The sequence below is a fragment of the Leucoraja erinacea genome, chromosome 13 (genome assembly GCF_028641065.1).
Source record: "Leucoraja erinacea ecotype New England chromosome 13, Leri_hhj_1, whole genome shotgun sequence".
NCBI lineage: Eukaryota > Metazoa > Chordata > Chondrichthyes > Rajiformes > Rajidae > Leucoraja > Leucoraja erinaceus.
In genome coordinates, this window is record NC_073389.1 from 31,883,181 (window position 1) to 31,896,786 (window position 13,606).

At 45.8% G+C, this 13,606-nt stretch overlaps 1 protein-coding gene across 1 annotated transcript in view; it reads left to right on the top strand.

Annotated features, from left to right (window-relative positions):
* enox1 (ecto-NOX disulfide-thiol exchanger 1) overlaps positions 1 to 13,327 on the top strand; it is a 183,290-nt gene extending 169,963 nt beyond the window's left edge. Inside the window, 3 exon segments of the mRNA XM_055644792.1 lie at positions 2,893 to 2,983; positions 11,191 to 11,276; positions 12,109 to 13,327. Coding sequence (XP_055500767.1) covers positions 2,893 to 2,983; positions 11,191 to 11,276; positions 12,109 to 12,246 — 315 coding nt within the window. The 3' untranslated portion in view covers positions 12,247 to 13,327.
* The last annotated feature ends 279 nt before the right edge of the window (positions 13,328 to 13,606 follow it).

Here is a 13,606-nt window from a genome sequence, read left to right on the forward strand (position 1 = left end):
TTTAAACAGCAACCCTAGTAGTTTTATGGTTTACAGTCACTAGTTTTTTCAGCCTGGATTTTTATTTAATTACTCGAGTTCAAATGCCCCAGATTCCATGATGGTTAACACTGGGTCTGCTGTCTCTCCCTTCCCCCACTGTTCCTGTCTGTCCACTGACCTCCCTCGTCTGGTTTCACAAATTAGCTTCCATTATTATCAGATTCCATAATCTGCAGAACTTTGTTGCATCCAATTTTCACCTCCTAGTTCCTGTCACTATCTCCACCCTACCAAACCTTAGCTGGGTCCTCCTTACCTGGATACACCTATTGCTTGCCAACCCCTGCCTTGTTCCTCCTCACCACTTTATACTGCCCATGCACTCTCAGTCCTGATACAATTCTTAACCTGGAATGCCGACTATCCTTTTGCCTCCATAGATGCTGCCTGACCCACTGTTCCCCTGTTTCAATGCTGTAGCGGGATCTGCTTGTACACAAAGCATTAAAAGTTAGCAGGCAGGTGTCGCAAGTGGTCAGGAAGGCAAATGACATTGCCAGGAGGCTGGGGATTACAGAAATAAGGAGGATTTGTCACAATTGTACATGGTTTTGTTGAGACCACACCTGGAATACTGTGTACAGCTTTGATCCCTTTATATAATGCTCACCTTGGATTTGGTCTGGAAGAGATTCACCAGGCTAGTTCCTGGCATGAAAACATTGTCTTGTTACGTGTGGTTAAATGGGCTTGTATTCTATGGAGAATGAAAAAGTGGTGGGTGATCTTATTGATGCGTAAGTTCCACAGAGGTCAGAGAATCTCTGGAATTCTTTACCTGAGAAGTTTGTGGTTGTTAGATCATTGGGGTAGTTAAAAAGGAAGTGGATACATTTGTGAAAGATCATGGAATGGAGGGTCATGAGGAACTGGAGAAAAGGTGGGCTGTGCAGAAAAGATCTGGGGCAGATCGGTTGAGTTCAGACTGAATGGCAATGTAACGGCAGATTTTTATATTGTTCAAAAGATTACTCCCTCTAGCCACTAAGTAGACTACATGGTTAAGGAGAATGTCGTAATACGCACGTGAGCTCTCCGTGAGACCTTCAGAGCTTCTACACAGATAAATCTTCATAACACAGTCTTTTGATAAATAGTTTCTTTACTGTTGAAGAAACACAATAAGATACATCCGACCTTCTTCTCCGACTCGTACACTTTAATCTTCGTCCAGCATATCGCTTTAAACGTTAGAAAGCTCCTCGTGTCTCCTTTTCATTTCACATGGTCGAAGGGTAAACCTTCCCCATGTAAGTTCAAAACTAAACTAAAAACTAAGCTTCTGTGCAAGAAACCTAGCTCCTTACACATCCTAAAATATGTAATAAATCCCACCCACATAATAACGGGCAGTCCAAAATTTAAAGGCAAAAGCCATAATTAATGACACACAAAACAAGCCAAATGGTCACTGCAGGCAGGACAGGCTTGAGGGGCCGAATGGCCTACTGCTGCTATTGTTTTCTCATGTTCTGGTACATATGTGTGATTTGCGTTCAAAAGACAATAGACAATAGGTGCACGAGTAGGCCATTCGGCCCTTCGAGCCAACACCGCCATTTACTGTGATCATGCCTGATCATCCACAATCAGTACTCCATTCCTGCCCCCTCCCCATATTCCTTGACTCCGCTATCTTTAAGAGCTCGATCTAATCGACCTGTTCCACTTAGGCGACTTTTTAGGCGAGTGCAGGAGACTCTGCGCTCGCCACATGGTCGCCACATGTTTGCTGGTGGTCTCTGATGAGTCTCCTCCATGGTCGCGAGGAGTTCCCGCATTCTGGGAACTAGTCGTGGCCTCAATATGGTTGCCGCAAATATTTCAACATGTTGGAGATAATCGATAATCCTGTAGTCGTCGGTGCAGTGGAAGTGGGGTTGCCATGTAGTTGTAGGTAGTCAAGGTAGTCGTAGATAGTTTTAGTTAATCGCCTTTGCTGACCGGTCATTTTTATTGGCTCATTGGGGGGAAAAAACATAAGCAGCAGTTTTCAGAACCAAGGATAACCAACAGGTAATGTTAAATGTCTGCTGAACTTCACAAATGTGTATCTCTGGCTTATTAAAAGTTGTCTCCCCCCATTCTCCTTCTCCCCCATTCCCCCCCCCCCCCCCCCCCCCCCCCCCCCCCCCCCCCCCCCCCCCCCCCCCCCCCCCCCCCCCCCCCCCCCCCCCCCCCCCCCCCCCCCACCCCCCCCCCCCCCCCCCCCCCCCCCCCCCCCCCCCCCCCCCCCCCCCCCCCCCCCCCCCCCCCCCCCCCCCCCCCCCCCCCCCCCCCCCTCCTCTTTTAAAGGACACTGTGCTAGCTGTCTTAATTACAGCACCAACCTTCCTGTTCATCGTGGTGTGTGTCTGTATCACCTTGGCTTTGCACCATGTGAATTTCAGACAGCCCTCCCCATGCTTGCCCTGGTCCCTGCCTTTGCGATGTATTTGTGTGTGTGTGTTTGTGTGTGTTCCCCTCTGACAGTCGCCTTTCCAGTTCCCGGTTTTTCAGGCGACTGCCGGCAACTTGACAGTCGCCAGCAGTCCGCTGAAAACTCGCCTAAGTGGGACAGGCCCATAACTATTCAAGTCCCTGCTCAACAGTCCAAACTTTGGCTGTTGTCCAGTTTTGTAATAACTACACTGCCACGCCTCCTGTGAGCTATAATCATAAAAACGAATCAAGATTTTGGCAGTCCATTTAGTTTTATTTAGTGTTTTAGCTTTATGCAGTTTCCCTCAAGGCGGGGAATGTTAATTAGAAAGGAATAATCACTTGTAATCACATGGATAGTAAAATATGCCTTTGCTTTCCCGGAGACTCCTATTACTCTCATAATTTCCCTTTGTATTTCCTGTGCAGGAGACGAATGGGTTCACCCAGAACAGGCTGAGCAGCGAGGGAAGTGTCGCCGCCCGATCTCTCAAATCAGAGAAAGAAGCTTTATTAGTGGGTACCGTATCCTGCCTTTCCCACATCTTCACTCTGAATTGCATTCTCGGCTTGATGTTGATGTAACATTGCATTCCTCACTGGCAAAAGCCTTTTGAAAACTTCTCACTGCGTCCCAGAAGTTGTGAACGGAACATCTAAAAGGCTCAGGCAACCCCCCGTGGCCGGACCAACACTCAGTTAATAGACACAATCACTGAAGTAACTCAGCGGAACAGGCAGCATCTCTGGAGAGAAGGAATGGGTGACGTTTCATTTTGGGTTCCTTCCCTCTGGAGATGCTGCCTGTCCTGCTGAGTTACTTCAGCATTTTGTGTCCATCTTCGATTTAAACCAGCATCTGCAGTTCCTTCCTACACATTTTGTCCCAACGCTCAGTGAAGCTGCCTTTGATTGGTGTCACACCGCCAGCTAAATGCTTTGGTTGATCGGCCACTGAATCCAGTGCCCAATAGCACCCAGCCAAAAATTGATTTTATATTTTCAACTGATGCCCATCAGGGGTTGAATGGGGGGGGAGAAACGGGCTGTGCACGCGGTAGTCAGGAAGACGTGTAGCGTCGGGGATTGCAAACAGTTCACATCCGAGGCCACGCTGTGTATTAGGAAGTAGCACCTTTGGTCTGTCGACTTCTCAGTAATTACAGTGCTAATATGTGGCTTTTAAACATGCACTTTTCCTGCAGTTAATAATAATTTGCAGTCTAACATCTAAAATGTGGCATCCGTTTCTTTAATGCTTTCCAGCACTATATTGATTAATTGGACAATTGTGTTGCATAAGTAGTGTCTGGCAATGTCCAACAAGACAGCCCACCGCCTATCTTTGGTATTAGCATTGCTGAGTCCTCACTATCAGCAACCAGGAGGCTACTATTGACAGGGCAGATTAGCAGTCACTTGAACAAGTGTGGATTGATTAGGGAAAGACAGCATGGAAATATTGGAAGGAAATTGCTTTCAATAATTTGACAGAATGTTTTGGATGAAGTACGAGGAAGGTTTGTCTCCGTGATGTCAATCAGTACACAATGCACGAAGAAGGCAGGCAATTGGTGAGTTTGGGGCAAGGGATTATCTAACTCCCAAATTCCCTGCTTGTCCCCCCCCCCCCCCCCCTTCCAATATTGTGGCAATTACAACATACATGAGCACACATATGATCGAGTTTGAGAGTTTGGTTAATATAATGGTTAATAACAAACTGCCTCTGCTTAAAATTATCCACTTGTATCGGCTAACACCTCCCATGGAAAATAAACCTGGATGCCATTGTCCACTGCAATCTGTAGATCAAGTGAAACAGGACAGTGTTGCTGCAGGGAATGCTTCTTCACAGTGTTTCATGGTTTGAACTCCACTTGACTCTGCTTATCTTAATGTAGCTTAATAATGTAAGATTAATGGGTGTATCTTAATAGGGCAATTCTCCTCGTGGGGTGTTAAGATGCAACCTGATAATACGCTTTCTATAGTGCACCTGCAGAAGATGGCCAGAGTGGTTGGAGACATGCTGAACTTCCTTAGTCTTCTGAGGAAGTCGGTGTGCTCTCTTGGCCGTTTCATCAATGCGTTTGGTTCAAGACAAATTGTTGGTGATATTTATGCCTGAAGCTCATGACCAGTCTCCACTTTGGCATCATTAATGCTGACTGGGGCGTGTGCTCCAGCTCATGTCCTGAAGTCGATAACCAGCTCCTTCATCTTGCTGACAGTGAGGGAGAGTGGTTGTCTTGACACCATGTTATCAAGCTTGTTATCTCCTTCCTGTACTCGCGACTCATCAATTTGCAAGATCCAACCCAGTTCTGTGGTGACATCTGCAAACTTGTAATTGGAGTTAGAACAGAAGGTGACTGCACCATCAGGAGTGGATCGAGAGTAGAGGCTGAACACATTCTTGTGGGGCACCATTGTTCAGAATTATCGTGGAAGATGTTTCGTAGCCTATTCTCACTGATTGTAGTCTAGGTTCAGGAAGTGAAGAATCCACACGGGGTCCTGACTCCGAGGTCGAGGAAAGACACAAAATGCTGGAGTAACTCAGCAGGTCAGGCAATATCTCTGGAGGGAAGGAATAGATGATGTTTTGGGTCGAGACCCTTCTTCAGATGGATGTTAGGGGGGAGGGAGATATATAGGACATGCATTCCTTCTCTCCAGAGATGCTGCCTCCAGCATTTTGTGTCTACGGTTTAAACCAGCATCTGCAGTTCTTTCCCACACACCAAGGTCATGGAATTTGCAGATGAGTTTGGTTGGGATATGGTGGAGCTGCAGTCAATGAATTGGAGGTAGACACAAAAACCTGGAGTAACTCAGCAGGACAGGCACCATCTCTGGAGGGATGGAATTGGAAACGTTTTGGGTCGAGACCCCTCTTCAGACTAGTTAGGGGAAAGGCTAATGAATTGGAGTCTAACATAGGTGTCCTTGTTGTCTAGATGCTCCAACAATGAGTGTGGAACCAAGTAAATGACGCCTGCCGACATGAACTAAATCACGCCCTCTCCCCCACCCCCCACACCCCTCATGCTTTCCTTTGATCTGTGACAGAGCGGACAGGCCTTATTATAACGATTCTCCCTGTTGTGCTGCATTTCCTTGGCATGGCAGTGGGGACAGACAAGAAATGAGAGCAGTAGGCCATTCAACCCAGGTGACCCCAGTATTCAGGGAATCATGTCTCTTCCCTCTCAGCATCACTTTCCAGCATCTGAGCATCCACTGCCCTCTTGTGTAGAGGATTCCACAGATTTACCACCATCTCAGTGAGGACATTTCATGTCTCATTTCTGAATAACGGGACAGCATTGAGGGGTCTGGTACCAGATGCCTGGGAGGCCCCTACACCAACCAGGCATGGTAGTGCCTGCCATGACTCCCAGCAACACGGCAGGTTGTCATGTCCTGGGGATTTTCACCTTTCAAAACCATTAATTTCACTAATAATTTTTTTAAAGTAATGTTAACTTCTTTGAGCTTCTCGGTGACTCTAGACACATCATGTGAAGACAAACTGAAAACACTTTTTAATTTCTCTCCCATACAAACTACTTTTGTCTTACCCTCCTTGCTCTCATATTCTGCTTTCTCTTTTAACTGTTTTCTTCCTCCTTTGGTGAATTTAGTTTGACTCCTTGAGCTTTGTTTTGGCAACGTTATTAATTTAATACAGCTTTTATCATCACTTAATACCTGAGGCTTAACATGTTAGAAATTTTTTTTTGCCTGAGGGATACAAACTACACATTGATTCGTTAATAGTTATCCATTGCCAGTAAAATACCTATGATCTCATCCATAGATATTTAGTCCTCTGGAATATTGCAAAACAGTTCTCGAGGTTGTTTGACGTTAAATTGGATCATAATGCAATGGGTTAAGAGGCCAGGGTAAATGTCGAGATGTTTCCACTAGTGGGAGGGACTCGGACAAGGTGACATTATTACCACAATAGGGGGTGTGCATTTAATAGTGAAGTGCGTCGGGATGTAATGCTGAGGCTCTATAAGGCGCTGTAAAGGCCACATTTGGAATATTGTGAACAATTTTGGGCACCATATGTGAGGATGGATGTGCTGGCTCTGGAGAAGGTCCAGAGAAGATTTACAAAAATGATCCTAGGAATAAGTAGGTTAACCTATGATGAGCGTTTGTCGGCACTGGGCCTGCACTCGCACGAAGGGGGACCTCATTGAAACATACGAAATAGTGAAAGGCTTGGATGGAGTGGATGTGGAGAGGATGTTTCCACTAGTGGAAGAGTCTAGAACTAGAGGTCATAGCCTCAGAATTAATGGACATTCTTTTAGGAAGAAGATGAGGAGAAATGTCTTTTGTCAGAGGGTGCTAAATCTGTGGAATTCTTCGCCATAGAAGGCTGTGGAGGACAAGTCAGTGGATATTTTTAAGGCAGATAGATAGATTCTTGATTAGTACAGGTGTCAGAGGTCAGGGGGAGAAGGCAGGAGAATGGGGTTAGGAAGGAGAGATAGATCAGCCATGATTGAATGGCGAAGTAGACTTGAGGGGCTGAATGGCCTAATTCTACTCACTTATGACTTTATGAATTTCTTCTCACAGAGAGTGGTGAATCTCTGGAATTGTTTTCCCTGAATGGTTAGGGAGGCCAGTTCACGTGGGGTCTTTAATGCATGGGTTTTGAATTAGATACATATTTGAAAGATGGGGGAATTGAGGGCCAGGGGGAATTGGCCCAGAAGAGAGGAGCCCTGGGGTAAACCACAATCATAGTGATGGTCCTGGCTTGAGGGGCCTGGTGGCAGACTCCTGCCCCTGTTTTCCTGTGTGATACTGCTGCTGATTTTAAGGCAAAGTGACAAAGGGCAACAGGCAGGACTGATGCACGGTTGCTGTTAATGTCTGCACAACATCAGAGTGATGAACACAATGCACTGTGTCGGAGAGATTGCCAGAGGCAGCAAGACCCTTGAGGATTAACTGTATAAATATATCAGTGGGAAGCCATTTAGAATATTGCATTCAATCTTGATTCAATAACTGTTGATTCATTAGAAAGGTCTTGGGGGAGAGCAGGCGAAATATTTTGATCAGTGTTGCCTGGGCAGACCAGGAAAATGAAGTGATTCTGACTTTGAAAATAAAGAGAACTTCCATCAAATTGGAGGCACTGATTTATTTAATGTGTGGACCAAGGAACATTTTGTGAATATTGCAGCTGAACAACAATCGTGTGTTCATGCATCTTGGTAGTAGGAATAAAGACATAGACTATTTTCTAGATGGGGAGAGGTCGGAGGATCAAAGGGACTTGGGAGTACTGGTGCAGAATTCCCAAAAAGTTAGTTTGCAACTCCGATCAGTAGCAAGGAAGGCAAATGTAATGTTAGCATTTATTTTGAGAGGATTAGAATATAAAAACAGGGATCTAATGCTGAGGCTTTATAAGGCACTAGTCAGACCGCATTTGGAACATTGTGAGCAGTTTTTGGCCCCACATCTGAGGAAAGATGTGTTGGCATTGGAGTGGATCCAAAGGAGGTTTTATGAGAATGATCTCAGGAATGGTTGGGTTAACATATGAAGAGCATTTGACGGCACTGGGCCTGTACTCGCTGGAGTTTAGGATGAGGGGGGACCTCTTTAAAATTACATAGTGCAGGTGCTGCATTCAAGTAGCACCTCGCACCACTGCTGCGAAAGATTGCTTCAAGATGGACATCCTACATTTTGATAAGTTTTTTATTTGTTGTGAAGTTTTGGGGGATTCTGAAAAGCACTGCAGTAAAAATCCATTGAATGGCTCAGGGTTTTAGAGGAGCTCCAGGCTGTTGGACGCTGTTGCATTAATATTCACAGCACACTTGCAAAACACTTTTTTAGAGATGTTACACTTTATAAACATAAATTTTCTAGTGATTTGATTAAATTTCACGTCAGCACAATGAACTGAACTTGTGAGAGGTAAGGAGCATTGGATTCGGGGCTGGGGGCAGTGGTAGGAAGCACGAGAACTAGGGCCTTGGTGAGTCAAAAGACAATGCAGGAACTTGGGTCCCAGTGACTGCAAGGGTGCATATGAACTGCGTGTTGAAGAGAGTGTGGGTGTCAGCACCCCATGAATCAGATGCTGTACATAGGGGTTTCTGAGTCATTGGAGAGCAGATTATTGTAGGTTTGCTGTGTATAAGTGTAATCTGCCCTACCCCCCCCCCCCCCCCCCCCCCCCTTTGTATAAATGTTCTTCAGTCACATTCTGCTGTCATGGTGGAGATGCTTTAATTTGGAGGATATCTTTTGTTACTGAGCAGTGAGCATCAGAGACAGGGCAATATTCATCTCTTCCTCAATTATCGTCGGGTTGCTAGCAAGTTGCCTTCTTCCAATCTCTTGTTGCAAACTATGCCCAAGAGCTACTGGTGAGGGAGTGGCAACGTCTCACATTCCCATCAACTCACCCACTACAATTCCACCACTACACAGACAGGGCAATTTTCAGCAGCCAGTTGACTTTGGGAAGTGGCTAGAAACTGAAGCACCAGAGGGAAACCCATCAGGGAGAACGGGAGACAGTGCAGACTCCACATAGACAGAGCGGAGGTCAGGATTGAACCTAGGCCACTGGAGCTGTGGAGGGTCTGAGTAGTTATTGTGTAGGCTGGGACATGAGGTGTCAGTGTGTCCTGGACTGGACTGTCCTGGACAGTGTTGATCTTCCTCAGTGAGGTTGAACTGCACTCTTCCCAGCAATTGGAGGCAATTCCGAGCAGGGTTATAGGAAAGTGTCACCTAGTGCAGAACATCCGGCTTCTGATCCACAGTAACTTGTCAGGCGGCATCTCTGGAGGAAATGCTTCGGTAATATTTGAGATCGGAACCCTTCTTCAGACTTAGATTTGGCCCTTGTGGCTAAAGGTATCAGGGGGTATGGAGAGAAGGCAGGTACAGGATACTGAGTTGGATGATCAGCCATGATCATATTGAATGGCGGTGCAGGCTCGAAGGGCCAAATGGCCTACTCCTGCACTTATTTTCTATGTTTCTAAGACCAGATCGCTGGAGGTGTTGAACGAGAGACAATTTTTTGAAGGATGGAAGAATTGAGGGCCATTGGGAACTGGCATAGCAGAGGAGTTGAGACCAGCATAGCTCCGCCATGACCTTGGTGAAAGGTTTAGTTTAGTTTAGTTTAGTTTATTGTCACTTGTGCCGAGGTACAGATAAAAACTTTTGTTGCGTGCTAACCAGTCGGCGGGAATACAATACAGGATTACAAGGGAGATACAGTGTACAGATCCTTCAGTATGAGAAAAGGAATAACGTGACAGACTTGAGAGGCTTGGTGTCCTATTCCTACTTCTGTTTTAAAATCTAAAGTGCAGGAGGTACTCAGCAGGTTAGGCGGCATCTGTGGAAGGAAATTGACAAGCGATGATTTGGGCCGGGACCCTTCATAAGACTGAAGAAGGATCTCAATCCAAAACGACATCTGACCTTTTTCCTCCACTTATGCTGCCTGACTCAATGAGATCATCCGGCACTTTATTTTTTGCTTAAGATTCCAGCATCTGCAGCCTCTTGTGTCTATGTCACATATTTCAGGTAACTGGGAAAAAACACAGATGAGAAACATTTCTTGTAAAATTTGGAATGGTCTGGAATTCACTGACTGTGGTGGATGCAGACTTGCCGATTAAAAGGGCATTGTGCATGTATGTTAAACATCGACATGGTGTAGGGTAAGGGGCAGTGGGACATATCCAGAGTGTCAAAGGCCTCCTCATCATACTGTTGTCAAAATCACACTAACCATACCAGCCCAACCCAGACCAGCACACAAACCAACCTCCTTTCCATGGATTCCATTTGCACCTCATGACTATCTTTGATCGGACTTTACTGGCTTTAATTTGCACCAAACGTTATTCATGTTATTCCCTTAATCATGTATCCATCTATACACTGTGGATGGCTCGATTGTAATCATGTACTTTCTTTCCGCTGATTGGTTAGCACGCAACAAAAGCTTTTCGCTGTGGTTCAGTACACATGACAATAAACTAAACTCAAACTCAAACTGCACTGCATCTCCCCTGCCCGCATCTCCAGTGGAAGCTTCAATGAGGAAACACTTTGGATTCCTGATATCCTCTCCCTGGTATTGAACCTCACCTTCACCTCAAGCCATTGGTCAACTGCATTTCGTTGTCTCTGTACTGTACACTGACAATGACAATTAAAGTTGAATCTGAATCTGAATCTGAATCTGAATCTGAGTAACCTCGTCAAGAGGCCCTTATTCCTTCACTAGTCATGATGTAGAGTTTGCTTTACATAATGCTGAGCTTTCAATTTCAAAGGTATCAAAGGTATCAAACATCACCCGGAGCAACATCACCCGGCGAGAACGGCCTGGAACATCGGGCCTCCGTAGAGGCAACTGTGGAGGCCTCAATGGGCCCGACTATGGGTGAACTGGGGTTGGGGACTGGACTTTGTGCCTTCCCTCATAATGGGAACCGTTGTGGGGGATGTTCTTTATGTTTAAAACTCTTATTAATGTTATGTCTGTATTCCTTCTTTATGTGCTGCAAAATGGCAAGAAGCATTTCACTTCACTACCTAGGTGTATGTGAATGTGACCAATAAAATACCTTTGATACCTTTGATGTAGAGTGCTTTACATAATGCTGAGCTTTCAATTTCTGTATCTTTTGTGGCCAGGGATCATATCGGCCTTCCTCCACGTCCACCCGTTTGGAGCCAACATTGAGTACCTGTGGTCCTACCTACAGCGATTGGATGCCAAGGTAATCTCTACAATGTCACGCTTCTGGGACAGGTAGCCAGGACTGGGGCGCCCAGGATAGGTTAACCTTCTCATTACTCATGTCCAGTCAGTGTCAATGGGGAATGTTCAATTCCATGACAGATCAAAGTGAGCTCTTATGGGAGAATCCAGCTGGTGGTCTAACCAGCCTGCCTCAGCTACAGCTTCTGTGTGAGCGATTATCCAGCCATATATTTAAACCTATATCTCATTCTAAAATACTTTCGTTTTTTTTTTTTACTTTAAGACTTTCGATAACTTTTGTCCGTATAGTGTTTCCCTTCACTTTGCTTCCTTTATCTTTGTCGGAGCAGAAATGTAAGAGATTGTTGTTGTGACGGGACTTGGTGCTCTGGGCACTTTAGTTATCTCTCACATCCCAAAGACAAATGGGTGGGTGGGTTAACTTGCCACTGTGAATTGGTCCTTGTGGTACTGGTACTAGGGCAATCCCTTCAAGGCACCACCATTTCCTGTAAGCAAAGAGACTGCACTGGCTGCCATGATGGGTGAATAGTGGGGGGGGGGGGGGGGGGGTACAGCAGAAGATCTCGGCCCACCTTAGAGTTGGAAGCGTATCTCAGGAGGGAAGTACCTGTTTTACTGCACATAACAGAACACGTCGCCCAGAGGTCATAGTTTAAATATGGTTTCCCTGTGCATGTGATAGAAAAGTATCCGGTCCATGGAAACCAGGGTCAGGGTCAGGGTCAGAGGAGAACCTTGTGTTGACATTGGTTGACATCGGAAGTCTGAAGTGTGGGATTGATTTCCAGCGGATCTTTATCTGTGCCGTGTACGTTTCTCCACAGATATCTTCGGGAGAAATTGAGACGCTTCTCCAACAACTGCCAAACATGTTTAAGCAAGAGTTCACTGGCGTTGGAGCTACACTGGAGAAAAAATGGAAATTTTGCGGTTTTGAGGGGATTAAGTGTGTCAGCCAATGACCTGAGATGGAGAAAAAAACTCTGTGGATTTCAGATTCCATTCGGTTTATGCATCGGCAAGCGTGAAATTTAACGATTATGGATTGAAAGGCATAGAGCTGCCGTGACCCGAGATCTAATGACCATTTCTACCTTGTCTCTGATGACTGACTCCAGACCCTGGTGCCCGGCCAGTGCCAGGATGTGGTGGCTGTGGCATGACCTTCGTTGGACCCACTTGTCCCCAGACTTTAATCCACGAGGAACAAAGGAAAAGACAGTGAGAGAGGTTGGGGAGGGAGGGGTTGGTGGAATAGAAGGGGGAGGGAGTGTTGGTGGGGGATGCGTTATTGGGAGCTTGACAACACATCACCGGGAATAAAGGTGGAACGAACTGAAGCCCTTGTAGTATTGCGCAGGAGAGATCTAAAAGTGGGGACAGGGACCCAGATCCCTGACCCCAGGTAGAACAGCGAACCTCACCCTCTCATCAAGCCTTGACTGAGCTGTATTTCTGGAACAGGCTCTAGTTGTGTGCCAAACATCACCAAAGCTGCCCAGGCTACATGAGCATCAAGATTGAAGGCCCAGTCCTCAGGAGCCACTCACATGTGCTGGCGTCCCTCTCTAACATGCTCAGGGGGCATGGGAGCAACTGCATTGATCTTCCACTGCATCCCACCTATGCGACTGGGCATTGAGCACTGATCAGAGCAATGGACCCAGGGGGAGAGCAGAGTATTATTAATTCTCTGGTCGGAGTCCACATGCTGAGAATACCCAATAATGGGCACCCCATAGACTATCTCCAGCCTGGTTGCCCTGTCCCAACCCTAAAGTCATATCTTGTTCATATGGTCTCACTCCATGAACGCCCAGTTAAAATGACCCAGAAAATGTCTCAATTACATTTCTACGCGGAACTAAAATCAATTTTCAGTTGCATAAAGTTGAAGATGCAATGGTGCAAATGTTTTCTTGTGCTTTTCTTCCATTCTTTCCCCTCACCTCCTGTCTTATGTGACCATCGTGTTTGCACATCACACAGATGGAGAAGTATTATTATTGTGTAATTTGGAAATAAATTATTTTTCTGAAAGTTTACATTGTTACCTTTTACATCGAGCCGTGGCTGTGGTGGCTTTTCCAGCTTTCCGGGTTTCTGGACAATCCTTTGGGCTCAGGATATCATCTCTCAAGTGAGAAATGTGAAAAGGTAACTTGGGTTAGGTTTGACCTATTGGAAGCAAGTGATATTTTCTAAATGACAAATGAAGTTCACCTATTACTATAAATCTTACTGACTGAAAGAAGTGGACAGCTGGTCATGGAAAATGAATCAGTGGAAGTGGACCACAAAATGTCAACATGTGCAGGGTGA